Source organism: Pleurodeles waltl, chromosome 5 (assembly GCF_031143425.1).
Source record: "Pleurodeles waltl isolate 20211129_DDA chromosome 5, aPleWal1.hap1.20221129, whole genome shotgun sequence".
Taxonomy (NCBI): domain Eukaryota; kingdom Metazoa; phylum Chordata; class Amphibia; order Caudata; family Salamandridae; genus Pleurodeles; species Pleurodeles waltl.
This window is the reverse complement of record NC_090444.1, coordinates 1526262258-1526281424: the sequence shown is the minus strand read 5'-3', so window position 1 is coordinate 1526281424 and position 19167 is coordinate 1526262258. Positions and strand designations below refer to the sequence as shown.

Here is a 19167-nt window from a genome sequence, read left to right as displayed (position 1 = left end):
GTGTGTGCTGAAACGATCTTCATATTTTTGGCTGATAGTACCATGAGGGAAATTAGATACATGTCATTCACGAGAGTTTACGGCAAACACGGTTTAGCCATACTAATTCGACTCAAAAGTCCTTTAGAGGGATAGTTGACAAATAAATGCATTGTAAACCTACATTAATACTTGGATCACAAAAATATTATAGAGTTTTTAAGATGAACATTAGGAAACAATAGGTGCACGATTCACTGAAAAAAATTAAATGATATCTGAGTAACGACTAGTATCTATAAATGAGCTATGGGGGAGCGATAAAACACGTTTTTTATAAGAGAAATGTAGCACAAAAAAGTTCAAAATATAAAATGGGCAGGAAAATACGTAAGAAGGTACATTAAGCATCAAGATTTTAGAGGGTTTTACGGAATGGTGGCATCCAGTTTCAGTAACTAGATTGAAGTTGTGATAATAGAGAAACACCACTGTTTTCTGACTTTACAAAACTGAAACAAGCCTATGGACAGCAGCTGAAGTCAGATAAGCATTACCTCTGACATTTGTGGACCACTTTTAGATACATGATTAAACTACTTGAAATAAAGCAATATGGTTTCAGTAGATGAATATGTTGTCACCATACTGATCATAGACTTTTTCCACAATTACCTAATGTTAGACCTCTTAGCCTGGTGGTAGTCTTCCCTCAAACTGTTTGCCTTCCTTCTCCTTTGTAACCGATGTTGGTTTTCCTGGTCTTAGGACTGTATGCACTTTGCCCCTGCTAAGCAGCGATAAGGTGCTTGTGCTCACTCCTCTAAACATGATAACATTGTTTTATACCCAATTGACACATTTAATATACGTATAAGTCCCTAGTAAAATTGTGCTACGTGTACCCAGGGCCAGTGAATGAAATGCTGCTAGTGGGTCAGCAGCACTGATTGTGACACCCACTTAAGTAGCCATTTAAGCATGTGAGAGAAAGAGACAGAGTGGGAGAGATTAGAGAGAGGGTGTGTGTGTGTGTGTGTCTGTGTAGTTTTAAACCGTCATTTGAACCTGGCAAAATAAACCTTTTGCATAGACCCAAACCTTCCTTATTAATGTATATGTCACCTCTAAGGTACATCCGTGACAGCCCAGAGGGCAGGGTGCAATATATTTAAAAAGTAGACATCATTTTTTAGGTGTTACATGTCCCGGTAGGGAAAATCTCTTAAATTAGTTTTTCGCTACAGTAAGTCCTACCTCTTCCATAGAACAACATTGGAGTTACCTTATTACATTTTATAAGTGCAATTTCTAAATAGGAATAGGTAGCCAGTTCATAGTTGGTATCCTTGGAATCATAATTAAAACCCTGACTTATGGTGACCTTAGATCTCTATGTGCAAAACTGAAAATATCACTTTTAGAAAGTTGCCATTTTTTTTGCCTTGGACATGTAGTACCTGTAGCCTGTCTCTGGCCATGCGAATGGGTGTAACTGACAGTTGAGCTTTGTATATTCCTTCTAGACAACCACACACAATAGGGAGCTTAGGTATGCCTCGCTGGGCCATCAACAGAGGGATGGGAGGGAGGGCATTAGCAGAGCCCCACTCACACTTGAATAGGCTGTGTCCTGTCTCTACACAAGGGGCTGCATATCCACTGTAGTCAGTCTGGTGCCAGGATAGGGAAGGGAGAATTTCTGGAGACTTTAGATGGAAACTCCTAGAAGCCTCACCCCCACTTCAAGGGCACAACTGGGTATAGGACCTTTGCAACTATCAACTCATTACACTTCTGAACCTGTAGATACTCCGTCAGGACAAATAATTGCTGTCCTGCTGCAAGGAAAGACACTCTGCTGGACTGCTGCTCTAAAGAAACAGCTGCCCTGATGTGCAAACCTGCTGACTCCTGCCCTCTTGCCTGGTGAAGGAGAACTGGACAAATACCTTCATCTTGAGCCCAGGACTCCAAGGGCGAGTCTGCTGGCCTACTGATCTATACATCAGGGACATACCCCCCAACATCTTGCATCACCTCGACCTAGATGCAGTGGATTCCTTACCCCCAAGTGGTGCCTTTCAGGTCCTGGACCCTTAGTGTGGCTCATAGGTGCTGAAATCAAGCTTTTGGGCTCTATTCGACAATGAAGGGTCTGTTTGCACTGAGACCTTGGCGCTTGCAGCACAAATCAATGCAAACCTCCATAAGCCCCACTATTTGCACTGCAGTATCAACCCCTTACAGGGACTGACACCACAAAATTCCAGCAACACCCATTGCAGACGCTGGCTGGCTCTTCATGCTTCACCAACAGCATCCCACAGCACTCTCCCTGCTCCTCACCATCTTCTGTAATAGGACTCAGCACAAACTTGAGAAGGTAAACTTCAACAGGCCGAACCAGGTGACTGTATCCAACCTATGCTTTATCACGGGTGGCCTGAACTTTTGACTGAAACCAGGTCCAGCACGACTAGAGTGCTGCAGTTGGCAGTTTTGGCGTTTAAACACTATTATAATTTGTATTCTTTAAAAATGTATAACTCAGGTTCCACTGATTGGATTTTTGTTGTTTTGATCTAGTTTTATTCATTATATTTTCCTCTATTTTTCTAAATTGGTGATCTTTTTGTGGTGTTTTCATCATTTTACTGTTTGAAGTGATGCAGAAATGTTTTACACATTGCCTCTAAGTTAAGCCTGACTGCTCTGTGCCAATCTACCAAGGGGGTGAGCACAGATTAATCTGGTGTTTGCTTGTACCTTACTCTGACAAGGACTGTGGTTGCTTCTTGACCAGGGCTCACGCCCCACTCAACCAACAACCCAATTTCTTAAACCCAATGAATCTCTTTGACCTATTCATTACTTAGATAGATAATATACTACAGCCCCTGGAACTGGCTGAAACCTTTATTGACCTGTTTCATGACCTGGTGCTCAGAACCTTTTTGGTGTATGCCCAATCCATAACGGTTGGGGATTGTAATACCTGGATGGACCGTCCTTTGAGCCTGGTGGCCAACAAACCTATTATTAGCATGCTAGCATTTGGATTAGATATGGTAGTCAGGGCACCTATTCATACTAAATATAATTGGCTGGATTTATTTTTTTGTACCAGCTGACCTCCTCCACGGTACAGATGGTGTCCCACTGGTTTGGATGGACCACTTGTTGATATTGTTACTTGTTGAGCCCATTTCTAAAATTATTGATAGAAAGAAGAAACATCTGTGGCCAAATTTAGACATCCCTTGTCCAAAATCTGAGGGACTCTGACTCCAGAGGTTGCCCTGCATTGGCCATAGAATGCTATGCACAATCTAGTGAGTGCATATAATTAGCCTAGGATGTTCTCTTTCCTTACAACATTTTTAAAATGCCAGATGAATTCCTACTGCATCCTGGTTCTTGGCACTAATGAGGAAGGCTAAACTGGGCTGTAAAAAGCTGGGTCGCCTTTGGTGTCGTAACTATGCTATATCTGGGAGAATGCACTGAAGAAGGCCTTAAAGAAATATAAGAAATTGGCAAACTGCAAATTCTGCCTTCTACACAGCAAAATGTACTGCAAATACAATCAAAACACTAAGGAGCTGATGGGTAACCTGTCCAACATCTTTGAAGATAGGATCTCTGCCCTTTTTGAATATCAAATCCCTTCTAGTGACCTCCTGTTCACAGGAGCGACCGCTGAAGCAGGCATGATAAGCTGAGTGGGGCAGTAAGGTAGTGCCTTCCACCGTGGATAATACAAACCAGGGCTTTCTTTTTAATTATTGGGAGTTGCTGTCTCTGGAAAAACATATTCCTTTTACCACCTCATTAAAATCACCCTCAGATCCCCTGCCTCCTTTCCAGTAGAAAGCAGCAGTTAAGGTCCATCATTTGAGGTATTCAATAGTTCCTGAAGCATGGAAAAGAGCACTGTTAGTGCCACTGTTAAAAAACAAAAAAAATTCGACCCCTCGCTTTTCTCTAAACTTTGCCCTATATCTCTCCTTTCTTTCACTGTCGGGATCCTAGAGAAACATGCCAATGAACTCTTATTGGCCAAAACTTAGACTGCACTGCTGAGGTTTCGCCTGTCACAAAGGACAGACTGCCCTGCTTTCCGGAGCGTATGACGTTTCAGTGCTGATGGACAAAGAAGAGCCTTTAGCCCTAGTAATAATAGATCTGCGGCTGTTGGCACCGTATCGCACACCTTCCCAAACTGGCATTTGATGCAGAGCACAAGACTGATGTAGATCTTATTTAATGATAGGGCTCATGCAGTATATTTACCTCTGTTTATGTCAGAATATAAGGCTCTGCAAACAATGTGTTTGTCAGGGATAAGCACTTAGCCCAATGCCCTTCACTAGTTACATATGCCCGTTGATGAATCCAGTAAAATTGTTTGGCCTCCAGCATATAAATTATGTGGATGATACTCAGTTGACCATCACTTTGGATAGGTCAGGTGCTGACCTTTTTGAACTGGTCCATGACAACAGTTTCAGCCTGGTTCCAATACAAATCTTTGAGGTTTAATTCTGACAGGATGAAAGTACTTTTGATACAACATTCTTGTATCCCAAGCCCGCTGCCAGTGAACTTTTGGCCTCCTCGCTGGTCTGTCCTGACTGTCTCGGCCAAGGCAGTCAAAAGTTTGGAGGGTATATTTGGATCCAGAACGTTCCCTAGCGGGGAAGGTCATGTATGTTTTCTCAACCAGTTTCTTTTTACTGAAGTTGCTGATGAAAATAGTGCCTTTTCTTCCAAAGAATATGCACTGTGTAGTGATTCTGGCTACTATATTTAGTTGCCTCAACTACTGCATCTCCTTCATTTTAGCGATGCATCTGGAATAAATGAGGAAACTGCAGAATGCAGCTGCAAGAATGGCACTGAAAGTCCTGCACTGGCTTCCAGTGAACAAAATACTTATTTTTAAGCACCTTTCACATGTATTTGAAGCAGTCCACTGTTCCTGTCCAGATTGACTGTCACAAAAGTGTATCAAATATATTCCTACATGTTGCTTTCTCTGTCAGAGCTGTTAAACTCTTCAGTGAGCTTCCCTGTACTCTGTGGAATATCCCCTCTTTTCTACATTTTAGGAAGGGCTTACAGACCTGGCTTTTCAGGATTTTGGGCTTGGTATTTAATCATATCAGGAATGGGACTCTCACCCCAGGATGTCAATTCTCTGTTTGAAGAGCCAGGACAACTTTCATGGTATTTGATGTGCTTCGGAAATGCTGTTACATAATATCATACCAAGATTCTATGTAATGCTGCTTGTTTAAAAGATTTTTGAAAGGCTGTAGAGTGTACACCTAAAACATTTAAATAAAGTGAATTGTTTTATTTGTAAATAATCCCTTGCATTTTCCGTGATATTAAGGTTGTTGACTGTAACGTGAGATATCAAATAGCTTAATAGTTGTACTACAGAAGGTGCTGCATAATTTGCCTTTGATGGATACATCTAAATAATCTCATTTTGCTTGGCACATAATTGGCCAATCTCTTTAGCATAATTTTCTAAACTATGTAAGTGAATTTATTTCATTGTGCTTTGATTTTACATTGTGTTCTCTGTTATCTGGAGTTGTAAAAATAAGAGCAGATTATTTCTTACTCCTGTGTCTAGGTGCATATTTTAAACAAGACTATTATCTTGTATTAATCACTACATGCAGAGTTTGATACCTCTGCCCTACCCATACTTATGCATACGGAGTTCTCTACCCCGACCATGGAGTCCATGCACACATACATATATGCTTTAGTAGAAAATGGGGGGAAGAACTGATGGAAGTGGGTAGAAATAGGAGGAAGCTTACTACAAAATCAGTGGAATTAAGTAGGAGCTAGAGGTGATTAGGGAGGAGTTATAGGGGTTTAAGTAGGTCCAGGAGGGACATATGGAGCCATTTCACCCACACGAGTAAGCCAATTGCTGACTTGTGGGTTGGAGACATACTTTTGTAATAAATTTAAACTTTGAGATTGTGAATACCAAACAGTAATAAACTTACTTGAAAGCGTAAATTACTCAAAAAAGTAAGTTAGGTTTTTGAAGCAGCCCTTATTATGTTTCAAAAATAAACATTTGCAGTAATGCAGTAGGTCCTCTGATCATTTGCATTCTTCAAATGTGTTTCCATGAAAAGGGATGAAAAACATATTCAAGGGGAGGTTGAACACAAGTTTTTTAGAACTTGTGTACTTTCATGCATTACAAGTATAGTACAATTTGACAGTGCTATGACACAATACAAACATATAAACCAACACAACCATAAAAAATTGAAGCAAATGTTTCAACATACAGGAGTTACCTTCACATCTTGGAACAGGAAAATTCCAATTTCTGTTGATTCCATGCTGACAGGTAAGAACAGGTTGGCCAATAAGTACATATCCGGGATAGCAATGAAATGATATTGATTGTCCTACACTATAATCCATGTTGACAACATATCCATTTGAAAAGGGATTTGTTTCTGGGCAGTTCTGTAATTCATAGGCTGAAAGAAAAGAGGCATGCTAAATTAGAAAACAATACCATTTGACTGCCAATAATATATTTCCAAAGAGGACAGTTCAATGATCATAAAAATGTGTGATACAGTACACTGAATTGATTTTGCTAATTAACATTTTCATTTTTATTTGTATTTTTATTTTGTATTGCGTTATAGTACAATCTCCATCGACTTGTAATTTGTCAGGCACTATTTGAATGATAGTGCTCATTTCAAATTGTATAATGTAAACAACAACACGTTCTGTACCTTTACCTATCAAGATAGCTTCTGAAAAAAGTTAGAAGAATGCCCCAATAAATACCATGCTCAGTCTATATCATGTGATGGCTTTTCTTTGACATTTTTTCATTCAGAACATAAAGACAGTGCTAAGTTGATTTGTTTGAAACACGCAAGCTGTCATAATGTAAATGTATTATTGAACTTGTGTATCTTATATTTATTTAATTATCAATGTGATTATTTACTTTTTCTTTTCTGGATGCTTGTATGTTTTTTTTATTTTAGTTTATCTGTTTTGCAGATGACAACATCATACCAGAGTTTGGGAGGTGATCCAATATTGCATGTTACTGGTTAGAGGCATAAAGTTTCTGTTCTAAAAATAATTTGTTATATGTATATGTAAAGGACAGCACACAGTAAAGGTCTCTCTAGTTTCCTTCTGGATCACTTAAGGAAAAAGATGACTACTCCACGTAATCCAAAATGTCATCCTTCATAGTAATGTACATTTGAAAGATGTCAGGTTTCTCTGTAACAGGGAATTATTTAGAAGAAAAAAACACAAAGGGCAGAAAAACAATTGCCTTGGCAATTCTTGATTTAAGTTGGTGTAGAATTTGAAGAGCAAAACCACCCTGAAAACAGGATTATAACGAGCCTATGTGAGAAGGTAGCCTCTTTCTAGCCTTGTTACGCCCACTTTTGGCCTGTTTGTGAGTGTATGTCAGGGTGTTTGTCACTGTTTTCACTGTCTCACTGGGATCCTGATAGCCAGGCCTCAGTGCTCATAGTGAAAACACTATGTTTTCAGTATGGTTGTTATGTGTCACTGGGATCCTGCTGGTCAGGACCCCAGTGCTCATAGGTTTGTGGCCTATATGTATGTGTCACTGGGACCCTGTCACACAGGGCCCCAGTGCTCATAGGTGTGCATGTATATGTTCCCTGTGTGGTGCCTAACTGTCTCACTGAGGCTCTGCTAACCAGAACCTCAGTGGTTATGCTCTCTCATTACTTTTAAATTGTCACTAACAGGCTAGTGACCAATTTTACCAATTCACATTGGCTTACTGGAACACCCTTATAATTCCCTAGTATATGGTACTAAGGTACCCAGGGTATTGGGGTTCCAGGAGATCCCTATGGGCTGCAGCATTTCTTTTGCCACCCATAGGGAGCTCTGACAATTCTTACACAGGCCTGCCACTGCAGCCTGAGTGAAATAACGTCCACGTTATTTCACAGCCATTTTACACTGCACTTAAGTAACTTATAAGTCACTTATATGTCTAACCTTTACCTGGTAAAGGTTGGGTGCAAAGTTACTTAGTGTGAGGGCACCCTGGCACTAGCCAAGGTGCCCCCACTTTGTTCAGAGCCAATCCCCTGAACTTTGTGAGTGCGGGGACACCATTACACGCGTGCACTACATATAGGTCACTACCTATATGTAGCTTCACAATGGTAACTCCGAATATGGCCATGTAACATGTCTATGATCATGGAATTGCCCCCTCTATGCCATCCTGGCATAGTTGGCACAATCCCATGATCCCAGTGGTCTGTAGCACAGACCCTGGTACTGCCAAACTGCCCTTCCTGGGGTTTCACTGCAGCTGCTGCTGCTGCCAACCCCTCAGACAGGCATCTGCCCTCCTGGGGTCCAGCCAGGCCTGGCCCAGGATGGCAGAACAAAGAACTTCCTCTGAGAGAGGGTGTGACACCCTCTCCCTTTGGAAAATGGTGTGAAGGCAGGGGAGGAGTAGCCTCCCCCAGCCTCTGGAAATGCTTTGTTGGGCACAGAGGTACCCAATTCTGCATAAGCCAGTCTACACCGGTTCAGGGACCCCTTAGCCCCTGCTCTGGCGCGAAACTGGACAAAGGAAAGGGGAGTGACCACTCCCCTGACCTGCACCTCCCCTGGGAGGTGTCCAGAGCTCCTCCAGTGTGCTCCAGACCTCTGCCATCTTGGAAACAGAGGTGCTGCTGGCACACTGGACTGCTCTGAGTGGCCAGTGCCACCAGGTGACGTCAGAGACTCCTGCTGATAGGCTCCTTCAGGTGTTAGTAGCCTATCCTCTCTCCTAGGTAGCCAAACCCTCTTTTCTGGCTATTTAGGGTCTCTGTCTCTGGGGAAACTTTAGATAACGAATGCATGAGCTCAGCCGAGTTCCTCTGCATCTCTCTCTTCACCTTCTGATAAGGAATCGACTGCTGACCGCGCTGGAAGCCTGCAAACCTGCAACATAGTAGCAAAGACGACTACTGCAACTCTGTAACGCTGATCCTGCCGCCTTCTCGACTGTTTTCCTGCTTGTGCATGCTGTGGGGGTAGTCTGCCTCCTCTCTGCACCAGAAGCTCCGAAGAAATTTCCAGTGGGTCGACGGAATCTTCCCCCTGCAACCGCAGGCACCAAAAAGCTGCATTACCGGTCCCTTGGGTCTCCTCTCAGCACAACGAGCGAGGTCCCTCGAATCCAGCAACTCTGTCCAAGTGACCCCCACAGTCCAGTGACTCTTCAGTCCAAGTTTGGTGGAGGTAAGTCCTTGCCTCACCTAGCTGGGCTGCATTGCTGGGAACCGCGACTTTGCAGCTACTCCGGCCCCTGTGCACTTCCGGCGGAAATCCTTTGTGCACAGCCAAGCCTGGGTCCACGGCACTCTAATCTGCATTGCACGACTTTCTAAGTTGGTCTCCGGCGACGTGGGACTCCTTTGTGCAACTTCGGCAAGCACCGTTTCACGCATCCTCGTAGTGCCTGTTTCTGGCACTTCTCCGGGTGCTACCTGCTTCAGTTAGGGCTCTTTGTCTTGCTCGACGTCCCCTCTCTCTTCAGCTCCAATTTGCGACCTCCTGGTTCCTCCTGGGCCCCAGCAGCGTCCAAAAACGCCAAACGCACAATTTGCAGCTAGCAAGGCTTGTTGGCGTTCTTTCGGCGGGAAAACACTTCTGCACGACTCTCCACGGTGGGAGGGATCCGTCCACCAAAGGGGAAGTCTCTAGCCCTTTTCGTTCCTGCAGAAACCTCAGCTTCTTCTGTCCAGTCGAAGCTTCTTTGCACCCGCAGCTGGCATTTCCTGGGCATCTGCCCATCTCCGACTTGCTTGTGACTTTTGGACTTGGTCCCCTTGTTCCACAGGTACCCTAGATTGGAAATCCACAGTTGTTGCATTGCTGGTTTGTGTCTTTCCTGCATTATTCCTCTAACACGACTACTTTGTCCTTAGGGGAACTTTAGTGCATTTTGCACTCACTTTTCAGGGTCTTGGGGAGGGTTATTTTTCTAACTCTCACTATTTTCTAATAGTCCCAGCGACCCTCTACAAGGTCACATAGGTTTGGGGTCCATTCGTGGTTCGCATTCCACTTTTGGAGTATATGGTTTGTGTTGCCCCTATCCCTATGTTTCCCCATTGCATCCTATTGTAACTATACATTGTTTGCACTGTTTTCTAAGACTATACTGCATATTTTTGCTATTGTGTATATATATCTTGTGTATATTTCCTATCCTCTCACTGAGGGTACACTCTAAGATACTTTGGCATATTGTCATAAAAATAAAGTACCTTTATTTTTAGTATAACTGTTTATTGTGTTTTCTTATGATATTGTGCATATGACACTAAGTGGTACTGTAGTAGCTTCACACGTCTCCTAGTTCAGCCTAAGCTGCTCTGCTAAGCTACCATTATCTATCAGCCTAAGCTGCTAGACACCCTATACACTAATAAGGGATAACTGGGCCTGGTGCAAGGTGCAAGTACCCCTTGGTACTCACTACAAGCCAGTCCAGCCTCCTACATTGGTTGTGCAGTGGTGGGATAAGTGCTTGAGACTACTTACCACTCTTGTCATTGTACTTTTCATAAGAGAAAAATATACAAAACAAGGTCAGTGTATATACACATAGCCAAAAAGTTTTGCATTTCCTCTTTTCACTCTTTTCTAAGTGCTGAAAAGTACCTCTAAACTTTCAAAAAGTTCTTAAAAGTTTAAAAAGTTTTTTTTCTGTCTTTCCAAAAAGTTCTGAAAACTTTTTTCTCTTTTTCTATCACTTTAACTCTCTCTAAAAAATGTCTGGCACAGGCCAAAGTGTTGATCTGTCCAAACTTGCATATGACAACCTTAGCTGGAAAAGAGCAAGGAGTCTCTGTATAGAGAGAGGTTTGAGTGTAGGGAAGAATCCTTCCTTGGAACTGTTACTTAACATGCTTAGAGAACAGGATAAGGCCATAGGTGCCCCATCTGTTGAAAAAGTACCTAATAGTTCCCAATCTGATTCAGGGACTCCCCCAGGAAAAGATTCAGGAAAGAAACTTCCTAGCCTGCCCATTACTAGACAATCTAGCATAGATGGTAATGATGATGAGCCACACCAAATAAATAGTATTGTCTCACATCATAGCAAAAGCATTTATTCTCACCATACTGGTAGTAATGTTTCTGTAAACCAAGCTGTTAAGTTGGCTTCTGTAAGGGACAGGTCTCCTTCTGTTGTCTCACATCATAGCAAAAGCATTTATTCTCACCATACTGGTAGTAATGTTTCTGTAAACCAAGCTGTTAAGTTGGCTTCTGTAAGGGACAGGTCTCCTTCTGTTCATTCCCATCATAGCTCTGTTTCTAGAAATGTCCCTCCCACCAACCCTGATGACAGAATGTTAGAGAGGGAACTCAATAAGTTGAGGGTGGAACAAACCAGACTGAAGCTTAAAAAGCAACAGCTGGATTTGGATAGACAGTCTTTTAAATTAGAGAAGGAAAGACAGAAGTTGGGTTTAGATACCCATGGTGGCAGCAGCAGTATTCCCCATAGTCATCCTGCAAAAGAGCATGATTCCAGGAATCTGCACAAGATAGTTCCCCCTTATAAGGAGGGGGATGACATTAACAAGTGGTTTGCTGCACTTGAGAGGGCCTGTGTTGTACAGGATGTCCCTCAAAGGCAGTGGGCTGCTATCCTATGGCTATCATTTAGTGGAAAAGGTAGGGATAGGCTCCTTACTGTGAAAGAAAATGATGCTAATAATTTCCAAGTTCTTAAGAATGCACTCCTGGATGGTTATGGCTTAACCACTGAACAGTACAGGATAAAGTTCAGAGAGACCAAAAAGGAGTCTTCACAAGACTGGGTTGATTTCATTGACCATTCAGTGAAGGCCTTGGAGGGGTGGTTACATGGCAGTAAAGTTACTGATTATGAAAGCCTGTATAACACAATCCTGAGAGAGCATATACTTAATAATTGTGTGTCTGATTTGTTGCACCAGTACCTGGTAGACTCTGATCTGACCTCTCCCCAAGAATTGGGAAAGAAGGCAGACAAATGGGTCAGAACAAGGGTGAACAGAAAAGTTCATACAGGGGATGACAAAGATGGCAATAAGAAGAAAGATGGTGAAAAATCTCAAGATAAGCATGGGGATAAGGGTAAAACCAAAGATCCCACTTCAAATCTTAAACACTCTTCAGAGGGTGGGGATAAAACGAATTCTTCCTCTTCTTCCCAACCTGCACACATTAAAAAGCCTTGGTGCTTTGTGTGTAAAAACAGAGGCCATAGGCCAGGGGATAAGTCCTGTCCAGGTAAACCCCCTGAGCCTACCACCACTAATACATCAAGCTCTAGTGCCCCTAGCAGTAGTGGTACTAGTGGTGGGACTGCTGGCAACAGTCAAGCAAAGGGTGTAGTTGGGTTCACTTATGGGTCCATAGTGGAAACTGATGTAATCAGTCCCAAGACAGTTTCTGTCACACCTAGTGGCATTGGCCTTGCCACACTGGCTGCTTGTCCCCTTACAATGGATAAGTACAGGCAGACAGTTTCAATAAATGGTGTTGAGGCCTTGGCCTACAGGGACACAGGTGCCAGTTTCACTTTGGTGACTGAAAACCTAGTGCCTCCTGAACAACACATCATTGGACAACAGTATAAGATTATTGATGTTCATAACTCCACTAAGTTTCTTCCCTTAGCTATAATTCAGTTTAGTTGGGGTGGAGTTACTGGCCCTAAGCAGGTGGTGGTATCACCTAGCTTACCTGTAGACTGTCTCTTAGGTAATGACCTAGAGGCCTCAGGTTGGGCTGATGTAGAGTTTTATGCCCATGCAGCCATGCTGGGCATCCCTGAGGAATTGTTCCCTCTCATTTCTACTGAAATGAAAAAGCAAAGGAGAGAAGGCCTGAAAACTCAGGAACCCTCTCCATCAACAGGTAAAAAGGGTATCACAGTATCCCCTAACCACCCTACCATTCAGGATACCATTCCTGTGGTGGGAGAAACCTCTCCTGGGGTGGCACCTGTTCCAAGGGAATCATCAGTTGGCAAAACTGTACTCCCTGAGGTGGAAGTACCTCTCTGTGGGATAACTAACATTGGTGAGAAAAACAGCACCATTTTAGTTAACATGGAGCATCCCTCCAACCCTCCCAGAGAAACTTTAGTGCAGAAACCCTGCACTACCTCACAACACTTAGGACAGCATCCCTGCCCTAGTGTGGAGCTCATAGGACAGCATCCCTGCCCTGCTCCAACTCAAGAGACACAGCATCCCTGTTCTCTCTTCCAGCCAGATGGACAAAGTTTTTGCCCAGCTATGGCTTTTCTGAGACAGCATCCCTGTCTGGCATTTCCATCACTACAAATAGGTTCAGTGGACAATTCCCACTGCTCTAAACTAAAACTTACTGATAGAAACTCTGAAAATACATCTTCACATTGTTACTTAGCTAAAAAATTTCAAACAGGGTGGTTTACATCCCCACAGGGAAGTAACCATATAGTGGATGATAAAGGGAGTAACCAGTCTATTGCAGAGCTACTCTCTACTTATCACCGCTTAGACAATAAAGTCTCAACTGGCCAAGGTTAGCCTTATTGTCCTTCGTTTGGGGGGGGGTTGTGTGAGAAGGTAGCCTCTTTCTAGCCTTGTTACCCCCACTTTTGGCCGGTTTGTGAGTGTATGTCAGGGTGTTTGTCACTGTTTTCACTGTCTCACTGGGATCCTGATAGCCAGGCCTCAGTGCTCATAGTGAAAACACTATGTTTTCAGTATGGTTGTTATGTGTCACTGGGATCCTGCTGGTCAGGACCCCAGTGCTCATAGGTTTGTGGCCTATATGTATGTGTCACTGGGACCCTGTCACACAGGGCCCCAGTGCTCATAGGTGTGCATGTATATGTTCCCTGTGTGGTGCCTAACTGTCTCACTGAGGCTCTGCTAACCAGAACCTCAGTGGTTATGCTCTCTCATTACGTTTAAATTGTCACTAACAGGCTAGTGACCAATTTTACCAATTCACATTGGCTTACTAGAACACCCTTATAATTCCCTAGTATATGGTACTAAGGTACCCAGGGTATTGGGGTTCCAGGAGATCCCTATGGGCTGCAGCATTTCTTTTGCCACCCATAGGGAGCTCTGACAATTCTTACACAGGCCTGCCACAGCAGCCTGAGTGAAATAACGTCCACGTTATTTCACAGCCATTTTACACTGCACTTAAGTAACTTATAAGTCACCTATATGTCTAACCTTTACCTGGTAAAGGTTGGGTGCAAAGTTACTTAGTGTGAGGGCACCCTGGCACTAGCCAAGGTGCCCCCACTTTGTTCAGAGCCAATCCCCTGAACTTTGTGAGTGCGGGGACACCATTACACGTGTGCACTACATATAGGTCACTACCTATATGTAGCTTCACAATGGTAACTCCGAATATGGCCATGTAACATGTCTATGATCATGGAATTGCCCCCTCTATGCCATCCTGGCATAGTTGGCACAATCCCATGATCCCAGTGGTCTGTAGCACAGACCCTGGTACTGCCAAACTGCCCTTCCTGGGGTTCCACTGCAGCTGCTGCTGCTGCCAACCCCTCAGACAGGCATCTGCCCTCCTGGGGTCCAGCCAGGCCTGGCCCAGGATGGCAGAACAAAGAACTTCCTCTGAGAGAGGGTGTGAACCCCTCTCCCTTTGGAAAATGGTGTGAAGGCAGGGGAGGAGTAACCTCCCCCAGCCTCTGGAAATGCTTTGTTGGGCACAGAGGTGCCCAATTCTGCATAAGCCAGTCTACACCGGTTCAGGGACCCCTTAGCCCCTGCTCTGGTGTGAAACTGGACAAAGGAAAGGGGAGTGACCACTCCCCTGACCTGCACCTCCCCTGGGAGGTGTCCAGAGCTCCTCCAGTGTGCTCCAGACCTCTGCCATCTTGGAAACAGAGGTGCTGCTGGCACACTGGACTGCTCTGAGTGGCCAGTGCCACCAGGTGACGTCAGAGACTCCTGCTGATAGGCTCCTTCAGGTGTTAGTAGCCTATCCTACCATTATCTATCAGCCTAAGCTGCTAGACACCCTATACACTAATAAGGGATAACTGGGCCTGGTGCAAGGTGCAAGTACCCCTTGGTACTCACTACAAGCCAGTCCAGCCTCCTACAGCCTAGCCTACAGTACTCCAGAAAAATAGTAACCCTAAAGGAAATATGCTGCAAAAAAACAGAGCCAAAAATCTGGCAGAAAAATTTAACTGAGTGGATGATGAAAAACAAGGGGAACCAATTAATTATGACACTTCCTTCTGTAGCCTGACCTTCCTTATATATTATCTAGGCAGAGAAATATATCACATGAATAAAGGCCAAAACCACACTGGGTTGGATCTTCAGACAGCAAGCACTTGTGAGGCGACCATCTTCCATAAGCATATGTATTGCTTCCCTGAAATAATATGCATAAGAAGAACCCCATATTTATTATATTTTGTACCTTTGTAATCTGTCAACTGGCTTCTTCACCAAGCACTCCACAATCTTATCAAAATACCCCACCAAGTGGCTGCCACTGCAGAGATGCCAACACCAGCCAAGTAGAGAGAAGGGACAGCTCCCACCACAAGACGGACATGGAGATCAGAGACGCATTGCCTTTTGCTCTCTTGATTTGAGGCTAGGGGTACATGCTGCTGCCTGTGAGCCCTGTCTGAGATGTAATAATTTTTTTTATTTAATCAGTACATACATGAAATGTATAAACTGGAAATGTAGCGAATACTTTTAAGGTGATGAATTCAGGTCAGAGTCACTCTTGGGTTGGCAATAACTAATATCACATTTTCTGCCTGGCTGGCTAAACAGTTTGGGCAGGACCAAGGCTGGTTGTAAGGCCTGAGTGCCACTGGCTGAGTCTTTTTTTCTAAACTTTCCAAACATCACCTTTGTGCATTCCCTTTTTGACACCCTACGTTTGCCATGGGTATGCAAGAACATAGTTCCCATGCTCACTGTCCTTTGGGATTTACTGGTAAGGCCTACATAGAATGAAATTAGTTTGCCGTTGCTTCTGTTCCCATTAATATTAGAACTGTATTTGTAGTTTTGGATGGTCTTATTCAATCAGAACAGGGCGAAGGCTAATTTCCATATTGCCATCTGGAGTTGAAATTGGGCAAAAAAAGATGGATTGGAATGTGGCCTTGAGTGACTGTCAACTGCTGAGATATTCTTCATCTTGACATATAGAATATAACCTTAAATGTATACAACATTTACTTTTACCACATCTGTATATTATGTGATGAGCCTTGAGAAAATGGTGACCTGTGTTCAATAAGAGATATTACACTAAAGGCAAGGTGCAAAAAAGTGTACTGCATTATGCATACATGTTAAATGCATGCTCTGGATCTATCTGTGCCTCTGTGAGTGATACAGTACATGAAGGATTTAGTGATGAGCAATGCATGGATGTTAACTGCATAATCTAGTTGTATGTGGGCCTGTGAGTGGTGCTGTACTTGAAGAATACAGTGCTGTGCATACTCATTGAATGCATGTTCTAGTGTATCTGTGCCTATGAATGGTACAGTACAGGAAGGATACAATGTTGTGCAGCGTGTGTATGTGTATTCATAGACTGGGTGTATGAGTGGCTGTGAATGGTTAAATACATGGAGGGTCCTAGGTTCTATTTTGGGAGACAGACCTGCATGGTGAAACATGAAGAAGTAGAGGAATCCGTTCAGACAGATTTGTGTTTTGCTGCACTCTTGTAACCTGAGTGGGACACACACTGGAGAGGCAAGTGCCATGCTTCCCTGTACACTTCACAAGGTGATCTTTGATTCAGTGACAGGTCAGAAGGAAGGTGGCAGGGCACAACTGAGGAAGGAGATGGAGCTGAGAAGAGATTCATAAGGAGTAGGCCTTGGGGTAAACTTTTGATAAGCATATCACTGAGGCTGACATCCAGGTGTGAACGCTATTCAATACTGTGGCCTATGGAATAATCAGCTTTGGAGTCGCTCCTGTTGGGACAGACTGCTCTCAAGAGGAAGATAAGGGCAGAGGGTTGGGCACTTCAAAAGAAGCACACCCTCAACATAAACATCAAGACCTAGACTTTAAATCACATTTGATACCTGGAAAAAGACTATATGAAGGGGACTTTGAGACCCTGAAAGTGTCATATGCAAGCAGCCTGACAGGCTGTGTGAGATGGGGAAGCTCTGCTTTGACCAGGACTGGTGGCCGAGGCCTGCTACTCTTCCACAGGGTTGGGGGCATCACTCACAGAATCCAAGAACACGTGCTCTGGAGCACTGTTGTCTGCCTGCTTCTCAAGACCAGTGTGCCCTATGTGGAAAAGGAGGGCACTGGAGGGATTAGGGTCCAGTGGGGAATCCTGTCAAGTGGGTTCCCATTGCAAGGTGTGAGGAAAAGGCTGCTGCACTGATCAGGTCATTAATTATTTGCAGGTCAGAGTCGGCGACCCCTGTAGCCAGAGGAGGGCTGCTGTGAATTGAGCCATGGTGAACACTGCCGATTGGGCCAGAGCCTGTCTATAGCTAAGGATCATCAACCCCATATTCTAGGAGGGGCTGCTGCAACATTAACTTTGTTGTATTGGGCCAGGGTATTCATGCAGCTAAGGATCGGGAGCCCAATATGCCAGGAGAAGCTGCTGTAACATGAATTTTGCTTAACCGCATGCTAATCAGGCCAGAGCCAGTGCACTGGTGTTTTGTGTTACCTAGCTAGATGGTCAAAAGAGAGCTGCAAACCATTTAATGAAGTGGCATCACCAACACAATGCTACTTTAGCTATCACACACAGTGATTTTTACACTGTTCACATTTCAGTGAAATTAGTAATCAATAGCATTTTTTGAAACTGTGTTTGTCTATGCATAGTAAACAAGCATTTTCTGGAATGAATTCATCACCTACCTTGCATCAATCACAAATCATGTGATCTAACTTTGAGATCCAAATATGTGTTGTTTTTTTGTCAGTGAATTTCTTTTTTTTTTAACGTAAAGTAATTTTAATTACTATAGGTTAATCCATCCTTCACCCTGCCTCTAAGCTCCTATAACCACCCAACCCCGCGTCACACCCTCAGTGTATGAATGGGTCTGAGAGTATGTGCATGAGTTGCTGAGTGAGTCAGTTGATAGGTGCATGCCTGAGTGGGCCTATGAGTGCAGGCATTAGTGTGTGAATGTATATCTGTTAAAACATTTTCAGCAAGATTTGCAACTCCTTCACAGTGTTACACGGGGGCTGCGCTGAGCATTGTGACATTGCTGTAACTCCATGCATGTGTAAAAATTGGTTCTAGGCTTTTTAAAACTAGTAAGGGTTCCCACAAGCACCCCTTAAATGCCCCCATGGGGTGAGAGTACCACTACCCTGACCCTTTCTTCATTATTTTCCCTGGCAATTCATCCCCCGAGACACGGTCCCGGTTTAGAAAATGGCGGCAGCAACTTTCTTCACAGGTTGCGGCCTGCAAATCACAGAACTTCTCCTGGTGCAAGGGTTCACGGTACTCTGCACAAGAGTTGCGAAGGATTCGCATCCCTATATATACAAATGCGGTATTCATTTATTAACTAGAAAGCTACTGAACGAATTTACACCAAATCAAAAAAAGGGCACTTTCTGGACTTTTTTTTTTTGATTTGCCACTCCTCTCATCTTAGAACAGTAAATTTAAAGTAACAAAAATGCAGCCATATTGCTTTGACACATATGTGTGAATGTAGGGTGATGCATGTTTGCCATGCACTGGGAACAGTCATTTAATACTGTCTTTCTTGGTTTGTTTCTGCCGATGCTGATCAGCAATAAATACTGGAAAAGCCAAAGGTTCGCCTCATCCTTTGAGAATGCTTTTTGTACAGTTATTTTACGATACAAAGAATTAAAAAGAAGAATCTTAAAAGATAGCACACCGTCAAGTCATCATATTTCCCTCAGTAGATAACAGTAAAACATTTGTTTTTGTATTTTGCCAATCTGTGTAGTTTCAATATATTTTCCTTATATTTTTAACTCAATTGGTGGAGGACATTAATTGAGCTCACTGGCAACTTCTTATATCACAGACAAGAGGTAAGGAATT

At 43.4% G+C, this 19167-nt stretch overlaps 1 protein-coding gene across 1 annotated transcript in view; it reads right to left on the bottom strand.

Moving 5' to 3' along the window:
• CSMD1 (CUB and Sushi multiple domains 1) overlaps window positions 1-19167 on the bottom strand; it is a 5088256-nt gene that overhangs the window by 1124946 nt on the left and 3944143 nt on the right. Inside the window, exon 42 of the mRNA XM_069235813.1 lies at window positions 6321-6509. Within this exon, the coding sequence (XP_069091914.1) occupies window positions 6321-6509 (189 nt within the window). The remainder of the gene's footprint in view (window positions 1-6320; window positions 6510-19167) is intronic.